At 55.0% G+C, this 13,221-nt stretch overlaps 1 protein-coding gene across 4 annotated transcripts; it reads left to right on the top strand.

The window, feature by feature from the left end:
• The first annotated feature begins 3,078 nt into the window (after positions 1 to 3,078).
• On the top strand, positions 3,079 to 13,221 carry IRF5 (interferon regulatory factor 5). 4 transcript variants are annotated; one of them, XM_073238478.1, is made up of 10 exons: positions 3,124 to 3,212; positions 6,746 to 6,909; positions 7,380 to 7,585; positions 9,730 to 9,919; positions 10,259 to 10,326; positions 10,743 to 10,776; positions 10,955 to 11,224; positions 11,470 to 11,862; positions 11,951 to 12,069; positions 12,354 to 13,221. In XM_073238478.1, exons 3-10 carry the CDS (start codon positions 7,391 to 7,393, stop codon positions 12,597 to 12,599), a joined length of 1,515 nt encoding a protein of 504 aa, XP_073094579.1. In that variant the 5' UTR covers positions 3,124 to 3,212; positions 6,746 to 6,909; positions 7,380 to 7,390; the 3' UTR covers positions 12,600 to 13,221. The 4 variants fall into 4 exon arrangements, with proteins under 4 accessions (XP_036875550.2, XP_036875548.2, XP_036875551.1 ...); XM_037019655.2 differs by lacking the exon at positions 6,746 to 6,909 and having other exon boundaries at positions 3,079 to 3,212; positions 11,003 to 11,224; XM_037019653.2 differs by lacking the exon at positions 6,746 to 6,909 and having other exon boundaries at positions 3,079 to 3,212.

Raw genomic sequence — 13,221 nt, 5'->3', positions numbered from 1 at the left:
CTTGGACCTCAAGCCACTTGAAAAAACAGAGACCTGCAGATTGGAAGAGGTGGGGACATGAGGTCTAGAGGCATTCATGTAACCATACTGACCAAGTGGGGAACTTTCAGGTCACACCTTAGAAAGCTCTGGGGAGGTGGCAGTTAGTAAGAAAGGGGGAGGAAGCCCCAGCTATGATGTCCCGGGCATCGATGACAATAAAACTACGACTTGTGTATTTACAGGAGCCAGAGTGGCTGAATTAAAACCCAAGTCAGATCATGTCATGCCTATGCTCAGCTTGTACAATGACCCACAAGGCACCCTCCAGGTTTGCTGCGTAAGCATTCACTGTTCACCTCACTCCATAGAATGGAAGCTTCAGGAGGGCAGGGTGGTTCAGATAAAATAGACATTTGCTTGCCACTTTATTCTGGCACGTGGAAGCTGCTCACTTGGCAGTTGTTGAATTTAGGCCTCACTGCCAACCTCTGATGGTGATATTATCATTCTCATTTTACCAGTGGGAAATGGGGGTTCCAGTAGAGTCCATGGTTTGCTCAGAGTGACACAGTACCTGAATGGTAGAGCCAGGGTGTGACTCAGCCCTGTTGGATTCCAGAGCTTGGTGTCCAGTGAACAAGTTCTCAGTAATGGGGCGATATTTAAGGAACAGGCCAGCCTGGAGAGCCAGGGCCTGAGGGGGCTGACGTCCTGGAGGGTATGTAAAGGCCACTGACATCAGCAGAGGCCTGCAAAAAAAGGGAAGATCCAGAGCTGGGTGGGCTGACCTTGCCCAGCTGCACCTTGGACCTCTGTCTTCTCTTCCTACCACTCATGCTGGGCTTCTTTCAGTTCCTGTTGGTGACAAGGTTTCCCCCACATCCTTCCACCCACTCACACACACTTATGCACCCTGGCTTCAACCGGAATCAGGCTTCTCACCACACCCTCCATCTGACAACAGGCTGCCCCTGCCCTACCCCCACCTCCACTCCTAGCCAGGGGAAGAGAGGGCAGGGGCTATCTCACCACTGGGAGTGAGGGGCCTGGACATAGATCTCTGCTGAGGCTCCTAGGGCTGTGGAGGCCAAATGTCCCTGTTCCCATGTGCCCTGGCCCCACTGGGGGAACTGGGAGTGACTGCATGGGGGCGGGTGTAGCCTCACTTCCCCTTTGCTTGGGCCTCCATAGGCAGCACTCGGGGGACTCTCCCATTTTGGAAGAGCCTGAATGATGCTCTCTGCTCCTGCCCCTTCCTCCTTATGCCATGTCTCTGACCCAGAGGGGTTCTTGGGTCAGGTTCTAGTGGCCTGGGCAAGGCAGGACCCAAGCCAAACGGAGCTCCTGCCTAGACCCTACCTTTGGAGCCTCCCGCCAATGCTGTGAGCTCAGAACCATAGTTTTGCCTTAGAGACAGGCAATGAGATTCACAGGAACTGCCTAAGGTCACTTAGCCTGAATGCAATAGAGAAGGACGCAAGTTCAGATTTGGTTACACATAGCCCCTGCATGGTCACAGTTTCTAAGGGTGGGGACCTCACCTGAGCTAGAGGGTCAATGGGAGGAGGGCAGGATGCAAAATCCCAGAGTTTCATGGTCCCTCAGATTGTGTACTGGGCACTTAACAATACAAGAAGGCTCTTGTTAGCCATTGCACCAGATACATTTTCTGGACCAACAGAAGATTTTTCTATTAAGCATAACTGATCTCCACTGAAAAAGGTTCCCATTTTGTGAAGGCCACTTTCAATTAATTGGCAGCTTCATTTTTACAGAAAAAAATATAAAATAATCTACCTATCCACATACATTTTCCCCATTTATACCTTAAATGTTAAAACTGAAATAGTGAAATAGTCAACAAGCACAGATAATAAAATATTTATATATAATCATATTTCCATTTTATATTGGGGCTGGGGTTGGGAGAAGAGGGAGAAAGATGCAGAAGAGAAGAAAAAAGACAACACATAGTGACTGATGATAAGAGCAGGGGTGAAGACCAATCCAGGTATTTCAGGGCAAGCGGAGGAGATGGCCAAGGTTCTTGTTCATCAACTAATACTACTGGATTTGTTAAAAACACAGGCTCTAACCTTTAAAGGGCAAATAGGACTATCTAGAACATATATTTTAGTTGCTATCAAAAATGTAATAATCAAGTCATAGAAATGTTCATTTTTAAGTATTTCTTATTGAATTTTTATTTAAAATTACTTTAGAAAACAATGAAAAGATAGGAGTATTACCCGAGTTAGCTGATTCGGGAGGAATCAGACATTAAGATCTTAAGGGAAACAGGTGTGAATGAACTCTGGAGCTCCAGCCCCACCCAGCAACGGAAGTCAAGGTAGGTTTTCCAGGTGAGATGAGGCTGAACAGAAAATTTGGAGCCAGCGTTACCAAGACTGTTCCAGGAGAAGGAACAGGACATTTGAAGGTTGAGGCCTGTGAGAGAGGCCCACCTAGGAACTAAAACACGTTCAGAAAGGCAGATGGATAGTCAAGGGAGCAGTGATATTGACGAGGCAGGACAGGAGGCCTAGCGCTGACCCTGAGAGACCTCGAAGGACAGTCAGGGGGAGCTGGGCAGGCAGGCGGCAGGTTCGAGAATTAGAAAGGGGCAGAATGGCCTGAGGATCCTTGTCTGCAGGCAAGACATGGAGGGGGTGCCATCCGCTGGGCCTTGGGGCGACCCTCGGAGGCGGCAGGCGCGGGCGGGTGAGGACTGGGTCTATCTCTTGCTGGGCCCCACCGCGCCCTCGTACGTCGCTCGGTTGACGGCCTGCTTGTATCCGCACAGATCTCCCCGGGGACGCGGGCTGGGCAAGCGAGCACTGTGGCAGGATCGGGTGCGGGGCTGGAGTTTTCAAATGACCATTTGGCGGTTCCAGGTTTCCGAAGGAGCCCAGTCGTTGGTCAAGGCCCCCGCGCTGCCTGGAGTCTCCCCGGAGGCCCCCGGCTGCAGAGGGGCTGGGCCTGGCCCTATGCTCAAGCCTGGCCCTCTGTCGCCTGTCAGGGCGGGGGCTGCACGGGGTCCTGCAGGGGCAGGGCGGGGCGCTGCCCGCACACTGAGGTTCGGCCACCGAGGCCCAGGGGCGGGGGCGAGCGATGCGGAAGTGCCGGGCGGGCGGGGGACGCGCAGGAGGCACAGGTCTGGGAGAGCGCAGCTCGGCCCCGCCGCCCGGCCGGTGCTCCCGGGCGCAGCCAAGCGGGCGCACCGCAGACAGGTAGGTCCCGGCCCGCGCGCCCCGGGGGCACCTGCGGGGGGCGGACGGCGTACTGGAGCAGGGCGGGCACGCGGGAGAGTTCGGTGTCCGGCGCAGCGTGGCGCCCGAGCTCGGGTGGGCGCCTAGTGCAGGGTGCGCACCTCCGAGTGTGTGCTAGGTCCATATCAGCGCGGGGTACCCCTTACCGGCGGCCTTCGTTCCGGAGGCCCGGGCGGCAGAGTTGGCACCGCTGTCAGGGGCGCCAGCTCTTCTCTCTGTCTCTCCATCGCCAAGGATGCGGAGAGCCCGGCCCCTGGCTGGAGTCTCGCTTGGGCTGTAGAGGGGAGAGCCCCGACTCCCCCGTTCTGTTCTTTTCCCATCCCACTTCCCCGGGCACGCCTCACTCTTTCAGGCAAGAGGGTGAGGTTTAAAGAGGTCATCCAAAGGCAGGAATTTGGGCAGTGTGTGTGGGAAAATGGTGTCTGGAAGAGGCGCCGTCTTTTGACTGGTGGCCCAGAAAAGGAGGTTCTAACCCTCCTAGTAGAGAAGAACCACTGGACACAATTCTTCTTGGGCTAATTTCTTTACGTCCTAACCTCGAACTTAAAAACGAAACAATTAAAAGTGGAGGGAGAGTGAGATTGGTGTGGCCGTGACGCGGGTTCGGAGATGGCAAATACCTGCGTCGGCTGTCTCAGGGACCCCCCGGGGGGGGCGCGGGAGCCGATAGCCCGGAGCAGGGGCGTGGGGACGGGGTGCCACCAGCCGGAGGTGCTGTCCGAGAGGCAGACCGAGAGCCAGTGCGCAGGGGGTGGCGAAGCCAGCTGGCCGGGAGGCGCGGGCAACCCCCCAGGGCGGAACGAGCGGGGCCGGTCCCGAGGGCAGGAGCGCCCAGGACGAGTGAGGACGGGGGCGGAACCAAGGCAGGAAGCTAGAGGCCCTCCCGAGGGGCGGCCGGGCCAGAAGCAGAGTCCCCACCCTTTCCTGAGCTGTCTGGCCCGGGGATCTCGGGCTCGCGGCAAGTCTAGGGGGACACTGGGAAACCACCCTTTTGGGGCTTTCTCCCTGCATCTCGGCCATTCCCCATCGTGCTGCCTGGGGCAAGCTGAAAGAGGCTTCTTCCTGACGCAGCTGCTGCCCCAGAGTCTCAGCTAGTCTCAGGGTGGGGTCAACGCACCTCAAGGGGCGGGATTTAGAGTCATGCCTGGTGCAGGAAACCCCTTGCCTTCTCCCTCGGCTTGGTGTGAGGCTTGCAGGGAGACAAGGTGAACAAACTCCAAAGGTGGCAAGGAGTTGCTGCTGCTCCCAGTATGGGGCAGGGGGAGCTGCAGAGCTTCCTCCCGTAGGGGTGGGTCACTGGGGTCCACAGTGTTCTAGGCTCCTGGGACTGCAGGGCCCCGGCTAGTTGTGGGGCCTCCCACCCTAGTAGGGGCCCCTGGGGTGCCCCTCTAGATGTTTAACTTTTATGTGATTCACTTACTGGGGCTTCCTCAGGTCCTCAGCCACCCACACTTCTTTCCTCATTTGCATGGAAGCTAATGGAGCTCCTTCTGGCTCTCCCCACTCTCCAGGGGTCAAATCCACAAGCCTAGCTCTGGGCCTGTGGAGATCTTACCTCAAGCCTCCAGATCCCCCAGAAGGCAGAGCTGCTGAGCTGCCAAGAAGTCAGCTGAAGTAGTCTGGCTAGCTCTGCCACCTCCCCCATAAAAAATTCAGACCTCTCAGCAGCAGGAAGGGGATGTGGGATGGACTTTCTGAGGGTGTACCATACTTCACCTGGGAATTCACCTGGAAATTGGGGCGACTGCTTCTGTTGGGAGGGAAGGTAGGGACTGGGCGCAAAGGCATTGAAACTTGGAACTTTGGATGGTCTGAATTAGATCTCAGCCTGCATCTGAGCAGGAGGAAGCCTCCTTGGGAAACTGAGTTCTGGGGCACTTGGCTGCAGGCAAGATTCTGTGAAGCCGAAGACCTCTCTGTGGCATGCTGGACAGATCCTTCCTCTGCCCTGGCCCGGCTTGTTGCCACAGCCTCTTGTTCTCCCTTCCATAGGCTACCTGAAGGGACTGCACCTTAATGACATGAGGGCAAAGTTGCAATTTTGAAACCTTTGTATTGAAGACTTCCTCCTTGTCCTGACCGAGGAGTGTCATCAGGGAAGCCTGCCTTTCCTCATTGTATCAACAAAGCTTTCTCTTGTCCACCTTTGCTTAGCCAGAATTGCCTGCTACAGTGACTTCACCCTCTATTACAGGACGTAGGCCTCTGTCAGTGGGGGATGCGGGGAGGGTTACAAATGTAAATATGGTGGGAGAGGCTACTGGGTGCTGGGAACCACACTAGATGAGCAATGGCCATCAGTAGGCTTGGGGCTGGGTAACAGGCTGATTGGGGACTTGGTCTTGGGGACCCAAATGCGGATCTTCTCCATGTCCTTTCATTCCCCCATTTCACAGTGAGTCAGGTTTCTGAGTTGTCTGATCTGGCCACTTTCATTTCCCCTGGGGCTGGGTGGAGGCTGATACAGAAAGGGGAACTGAGCCACCAGTTTTCTGAGGCCCAGGGGCAGAGCTGGGAGCTCTCGCACTCTCCCTGTCCCAGCCCGGAGCTGGACACTACTCTGAAGGGAAGCCTTCAGATGGAGACTCCTTAGTAGCCTAGAGGTGGCACTTAGCAGTACAATCCAAAAACATACTGGGCAGGGTATTTCAGGAGAAACTGAGGCTCAGTGCCCCAAGGTTGAAGCATTCCTGGAACAATGGGGTCCAGGCCCGAGCAATAACCTTGGCTTGAGTACCCTCAGAAGCTGGTTGCTCTCGGCCCCATAGACCACAGCCCAGCCTTTGGTTGGATGGCTTCAGCTGTTAGAAAGTTCTTCAACTTGGGTCTAGTCTGCCTCAGTGGAGGCTGTCCTAGTGTTAGCTCAAACCCTAGTCCCTTTTTCTCATGGTGGTGCCTCAGACGTTAAGGATGGCTCTCATTCCCACCTACTAACCCAGATGCGCCATTTCCCCAGCCATTCCTCCCCTGACCGGCCTGCCCCTGTGGACCCTCACCTGTGTCCCGGGCCCGGCAGCCTTCTTCTTGGGTCGGGCTCATCCCCCTTTGAGTCAGAGGAGGATCCGGAGAGAGCAGGGCTGGTGGGGGGGGAAACAGCTGGAGGACAGAATGTTTCCAGCATCTGGGGTGTATCAGTTGGCTAATAAGAAAGTTCTACTGTGGTCCAGCAAAAAGAGGGTGCCAGGGGTGTTAGTGTGGAAGGAGGAAAGAGTGGAAGACACTCCCGCCCTTGAGGGGAAGGTAAACAAGATGGTGGGGGAGGGGGCAGTGCGAGGCTGAGTGCGAACCCAAACCACTCACTAATCTCAGCCAGGAGAGCTCATGGTGCTCCGGAGGGCAGAGTGTGAGAGCTGGGTGCCCCCCACAGGGGTAAGTGTTGGCACCTGTCTTCATATCACCCTGGTTCCAGGCAGCAGGGCCTCCGGGAATGCCCCCCTGCCTACCCCAATCCTATGCCTCCCTCATTGCTACCGCCCCTCTCCTTACTTGTGGAGGGTCTTCTGAGAGGCCAGAGGTACCAAGGAAGTGGAAGAGAGGCATGGTCCCGGGGGCAGTGCGCGCCCTACTCACACATGCAGGGCAAGAAGAAAGCTATACAACGAGCAGAATCAGCTGGAGACTCGCTTCAGCCTGACCCCATGGAGCCCTGGAGCACATGGTACACCAGTCTGCTCCTCCTGGGGACACCAGGGGACTGGCCTTTTGTCCCCCTGGGTCAGTGACTCATGGACTGGGGGCTGACCCCCCAGAGGGGAGGGCTTAGCCTGGAGTGAGGTAGCTGAGGGCATTTCTCTGAGCTTCTGTGCCATGCCACCCTCATGGTGGCGGGGGACATGATGTCCCGTCTGGGTGGAGTGAAGCACCTGCCACATGCCCTACAGCTGTAAGCCCCCTCCTTCCTTTCCACACAAAGCACAGATGCAGTCCCCCAATTAGAAAACTTTCGGTTGGGAAAGGAAATTGGCTTTGGGCACCTGGACAGATGAGGGGCTCCAGTCCCGAGGGCTGGGAGGAGGGGAAGGCCCTACAGGCCCCTGGCGTGGCCCCTGGGGACCCTCACGTCCCCCTGCCTCAGGGAGAGGCTTACAGTAAACTTGCTGATGCTCCCCCTCTGCCTTTCCCCTGCAGACTCCTTTGCCATGAACCAGTCTGCCCCCAAGGCCCCCCCTCCAACCCGCCGTGTGCGGCTGAAGCCCTGGCTGGTGGCCCAGGTGAACAGCTGCCAGTACCCAGGGCTTCAGTGGGTCAATGGGGAAAGGAAATTCTTCTACATTCCCTGGCGCCATGCCACACGGCACGGCCCTAGCCAGGATGGAGATAACACCATCTTCAAGGTAAGCCTGGGGCAGGAAGGGGTGCTGCCTGAATCTCTCCAGGACCCCCCCCCCATCTCAAGCAGCCCCTCTCCCCGCTGCGCTGGTGCAGGTGGCCCCAGGCCTGGTCTGAGGGGAGGCAGGACTATCACAGGGTATAGACACTTTTTTTAAGCCTGATGCTCAGAGCAAGGTTGGGCTGAAGGGCCCCCAGGAGACCTGTAACTCCTCTTCCCGCTCCTTGTTCTTGTCTTCTTCTCATGACACGTGGGTACATGTGCAGCGCACAGGTTTGGTGTACATGTACGCTAAGAGAAGACTACAGAATTCCCCCATAATCTTAATGCTGGGAGGTAAATACTATCAGTATCTTTTGCTGATATTTTTGATTTTCTGCATGCATGTGTATAATGAAATGTAAAAATGGAATCAAACCATATATTCTCATTTATAACCTGCATTTTTCACCCAACATTAGGGCCAGCTTCCCTTTCCAACACATGCCATGTCACTTTTAGTGACCACTGAATGTTGTATTGGAGGAACATTAGCACAGGTTAGCCACCCAGGCCCAGTGTGTGGACACTTCAGAGTGCTCCCAATGTCTCACTGCTGAAGACCACATCGCCGTGCACACCTTCTAAATGTCTTAACTCTTTACACATCTGGAGGTATTTTCTTGAAGGTTATTTCCTAGAGTTAAACATTGCTGGAAAAAGAATCCTTATCTTTAAAACGTTGGAGATGCATTTCTTAGGCTTTGCCCTTCATACTTACCTTCTCAAGATTTTTTTTAAATTTATTTTTTTCTGTTTGAATAGGTAATATGGTCACACAATTCAAAATGAAGCAAGTGGTTTACAGCAAAGTCTCCCACCCGCTCCTGTCCCCAGCCACCCACCCCCTCTCTAGTGGCAATTAGTATGATCGGTTTGTTTATCCTTCCAGAAATTTTTGTGTGTATACGAAGATATACCACTTTTCACAAATGGCAGATGTATACACACTCTTGTGCACCTTATGTTTCTTAAAGATCATGACATGTGTGTCAGCATATCAAAAGCTTCCTCTTTTTTTTTTTTTCGCTGCTCAGTATTCCATTCTAAAGACTGGCCATAATTTTTTTTATATCATTAATGTACAGTTACTTGAACAACATTATGGTTACTAGACTCCCCCCATTATCAAGTCCCCACCACATACCCCATTACAGTCACTGTCCATCAGCATAGTAAGATGCTATAGAGTCATTACTTGTCTTCTCTGTATATACTGCCTTTCCCGTGTCCCCCCCCCATATTATGTGTGCTAATAGTAATACCCCATTTCCCCCCTTATCCCTCCCTTCCCACCCACCCTCCCCAGTCCCTTTCCCTTTGGTAACTGTTAGTCCACAGTCCATTCTTGGAGTCCATTCTGTGTCTGCTGCTGTTTTGTTAAGACTGGCCATAATTTAACCAGCCTCCCTTGATGAACATTTAGTTATTTTGGGTCTTTTGCTTTTACAAACAGTGCTGTGATGAATAACCTTGGATGTGATGAATTTTGTGTGAATGCTTCTGTATCTGTAGGATAAACTAGAATTGCTGGGTTAAAGGGTAGAAACATTTATAGTTCTGATTATCAACCAACTGCCCAAATAATAATAGCAACAGCTGAAGTGTACAGAGCCGCTTCTAAGAGGAGGCACAGCCCTGAGAGCTATATGGACTCTTGAGTCTTTCTTCACTCTCCTTGAGCCTTAATTTCCACCCTAGGAGGTGGGCACTATGATGGGAGATCAAAGCAAAGAGGGGCAAAGTGACATGTCCCTGGCACATAGCCGGTGGGTGGCAGGTTCTGGATTCAAGACCCAGTAACACTCCAAATCCCATGCTCTTATCCACCATGCTACACCATCCTCCTTAGAGACTGAACCTATTTACCTCGCAGGAGCAGTGAATGCAATGCCTTTCTAAGACCTGGGGCTCCCTTTAGCCTGTCAAGCCTCGAGGGCTGGAAGAACTGGCATCTATCTCCTGCCTTGTAGAGGGCATGGACTTGGCCTGCACAGTGTGTCACCGAAGGTCTCGTCACACAGCCATGACTCCCATTGGCCAGAAGGGATTGGGGCTTTCGTGGGGGCGAGGTTCTCTGTGGTCGCCTGTCTTCTCTTCCTGACCCAGGCCTGGGCCACGGAGACGGGGAAGTACACCGAGGGGGTGGATGAGGCTGACCCAGCCAAGTGGAAGGCCAACCTGCGCTGTGCCCTTAACAAGAGCCGTGACTTCCGCCTCATCTATGACGGGCCCCGGGAGATGCCACCTCAGCCCTACAAGATCTATGAGGTCTGCTCCAGTGGCCCTGCTCCCGCAGGTATCATGCCCGGCCTGGTTTGGGCCATCAAGGAGGCTGGCAGGAAGACCCAGGGCCCCCCCAGTGTGCAGTGGTTGGGGATATTCTGCTAAGTCATAACGCCCATGGCTCCCAGGAACCTGGAAGGGCCATCTGTGGGGCCGGGAATGGCTTGGCAAGCCCAGGGCCCCAGGTGCACCTTGCGCAGCCTGCTCTGTTCTTGCTTCTTGACTCCAGTGGGTGCAGGTCTGGTAGCCAGGGAGCTGGGGTTGGGGAGGTCCCAGTGATTCCTGCTGGGTGTGCGGCCCTTCACCTCACTCCGTGTGTGGGCAGCTTTCTTTTGTCTCCCTCGCTTTGCAGAGTCACAGCCCAGTGAGGATTGCACTTTTGGTGCAGGAGAGGAGGAGGAGGAGGAGGAAGAGGAAGAGGTGAGCTCAGGGCCGTTCTTCCAGGGTCTGCCCACGCGGATGCGGTGGGCCTGGCGAGGGCGCTCCTGCTGAGGATAGGAACCACCTTGGACCTCACTGGGGCTATGTTAGTACAAAATACGCTCACATGTTAAAACAAAACATGTTGTCTGGCTGACCTGCACAGTGGTCAGGGCTGAGTAGGTATTAGCTGCAGAGGGCAGACGTGGAAATCGAGGTGCTAAGAGCTCGCTGACCTGCCTGGGACGGCAGAGCTGGGACTGGAGGCAGGGTCTGGCCTCCGCCAAGCTTGCAGCTGGGGAACTGCCTGTGGCTCTCACGTGCTGTTTCTTTAGCAACAGATCAATTTGATAACCTGTCCTCCCTTCTCTCTCTCTGGCCTCTTCCCTCCTCCTTTGCCTGTGTCTTCCCTTCAGCTCCAGAGGATGTTACCAAGCCTGAGCCTCACAGGTGGGGCTGGGAGCTGGTGTGGTTGGGGGCCTAGTGTAAGGAGAACCTGCAGGTACCATAGGTACCAGGGAGGGGGCTGACTGGAGGCCGGGGAGAGGGCCAGGCCTGGGAGCAGGTGGGGCTTGGGAGGCAGTTCCTAGAAGTGGCATTAAAGCTCTGTTCACCCAACCCTCTGTAGAAGCAGTACAGCATGGCACCCCCATAGCACCTTATTCTTTACCCAAAGAGGATGTCAAGTGGCCACCCACTCTCCAGCCGCCTGTGGTGCTGGGCACCCCTGCTTCAGACCCCAGCCTTCTGGGCTCTGCCTCTTGTGACCCTGTTGGATTTGGGGAGCTTCTCCCTGAGGTCCTGCCGAGCCTGCAGCCCGGGCCCCTGGCTGTCAGCCTGCCCCCAACCAGCGAACAACTCCTGCCTGACCTACTGATCAGCCCCCACATGCTGCCTCGTAAGGACCCATGGGTGGGCAGGGTAAAGCAGTGCTGGAGGGTTGGTTTGCAGGGAGAGTGGAGGATGGCAAGAAGAGAAGAGCAAAGATACCCCTGCCGGCCCCTTCTTGGGTTGGGGTAAGTAAGTGGGAGAGCTGAGAGACAAGCAGGCTGCTGGGCAGAGAGGGCAGAGAAAAGTCAGTGGGGTGCAGAATGGGGAGGCGAGGGGCTCACAGACTGGCTGGGTCTGCGTTTTACCCCACAGTGACCGACCTGGAGATCAAGTTCCAGTACCGGGGGCGGCCACCTCGGGCCCTCACCATCAGCAACCCACAGGGCTGCCGGCTCTTTTATAGCCAGCTCGAGGCCACTCAGGAGCAGGTGGAGCTCTTTGGCCCTGTGAGCCTGGAGCAAGTACGTTTCCCCAGCCCTGAGGACATCCCTAGCGACAAGCAGCGCTTCTACACGAACCAGCTACTGGATGTCCTGGACCGTGGGCTCATCCTCCAGCTACAAGGCCAGGATCTGTATGCCATCCGCCTGTGCCAGTGCAAGGTGTTCTGGAGCGGGCCCTGTGCTTCAGCCCATGGCTCACAACCCAACCCCATCCAGCGGGAGGTCAAGACCAAGCTCTTCAGCCTGGAGCATTTTCTCAATGGTGAGGGCCCCACTTCCTGATCCTCCAGCCTTCTCTCATCCAGGGGCACAGCCATGGCCTCTGATGAAGGGTCTTAATCTCGCTGTAGAGCTCATCCTATTCCAGAAGGGCCAGACCAACACCCCACCACCTTTTGAGATCTTCTTTTGCTTTGGGGAGGAGTGGCCTGACCGCAAACCCCGAGAGAAGAAGCTTATCACCGTACAGGTATACCATCATCTCCATCCCAGGTCAGCTTTGGCTGGAATATAAGGGAATCCTGGGGCTAGGCCCTTCCCAGGGCTCTTTGGGCAGTGTGAACTTGGTGACCAGAGATAATCAAGGCCTAGGGCTGTTCACACATAAGTGGCCTTTGTACAAAGTAGAAATTGGTGCCCCTTCTTCCTGATGGATGTTGTCACTCCCCACCCATGGGCAGATGCCCTTGTGCACAACTGGTTTTGGCAGCTTGGCCAAGGTTCTCCCTGTCCTGTCTCCTCTTTGCCCCCCAGGTTGTGCCTGTAGCAGCTCGGTTGCTGCTGGAGATGTTCTCAGGGGAGCTTTCTTGGTCAGCTGATAGTATCCGGCTACAGATCTCAAACCCAGACCTCAAAGACCACATGGTGGAACAATTCAAGGAGCTCCATCATATCTGGCAGTCGCAGCAGCGCTTGCAGCCTGTGGCCCAAGCCCCTCCTGTGCCAGGCCTTGGTGCTGGCCAGGGGCCCTGGCCCATGCACCCTGTTGGCATGCAATAATAGGGCTGCATATAGTGATTGGCCCAGGCTTCTGGGATGGGTGTGCAGACTGATGTGGAGTTGTGACAGTCCCAGGGCACCTGACTGGCTGAAGGGTCCTATCTGGGTCTTCTGGAAGTGGATCTGGGCCCAGAAGGAGAGGGAAGAGAGGCCCAAGTGCCCAGTTCTGTCGACAGACGCTGAGGGAAGCTGGGAGTATTTTGCTTCAAGGGCTGTCTTCCTGCGTGTCCCTCTACTCTGCGAGCATTGGCCCACTGGCCCTGGAGGCATATAGCCATCAGTGCCAGTGAGAGGGAGAGGAAGCCCTGACCCTGGTTGCACAGAGGGCACTGCCCCAGAGCAGCCTACTCTTGTGGTTGCCCCCATTTCCTCTAAGAGTGGAGTGCTGTGGGCCAGGGACACCCTCCCTCTGCTCCCCACAGGGCCTTTGCTGGGCATGGGCCTGATTTGGGGGTCTAGTTTTGAGTTTTGCTTGCTTCATCTTTCTCCTGAGATAGATATGGGCACTTGGATATTATACCAGATACTTAAGGCTGGCAGCTACCTCCCTCCTTGAGACTCCAAGAACCTGGGGTAAAGTGGAGTTTTATGTATTTTTGGATTAATAAATGTTCAAAATAGA

Source organism: Manis javanica, chromosome 6, assembly GCF_040802235.1.
Source record: "Manis javanica isolate MJ-LG chromosome 6, MJ_LKY, whole genome shotgun sequence".
NCBI classification, from domain to species: Eukaryota; Metazoa; Chordata; class Mammalia; order Pholidota; family Manidae; genus Manis; species Manis javanica.
Note: the sequence above shows the minus strand (reverse complement) of the source record. Positions and strands in the feature narration are given on the sequence as shown.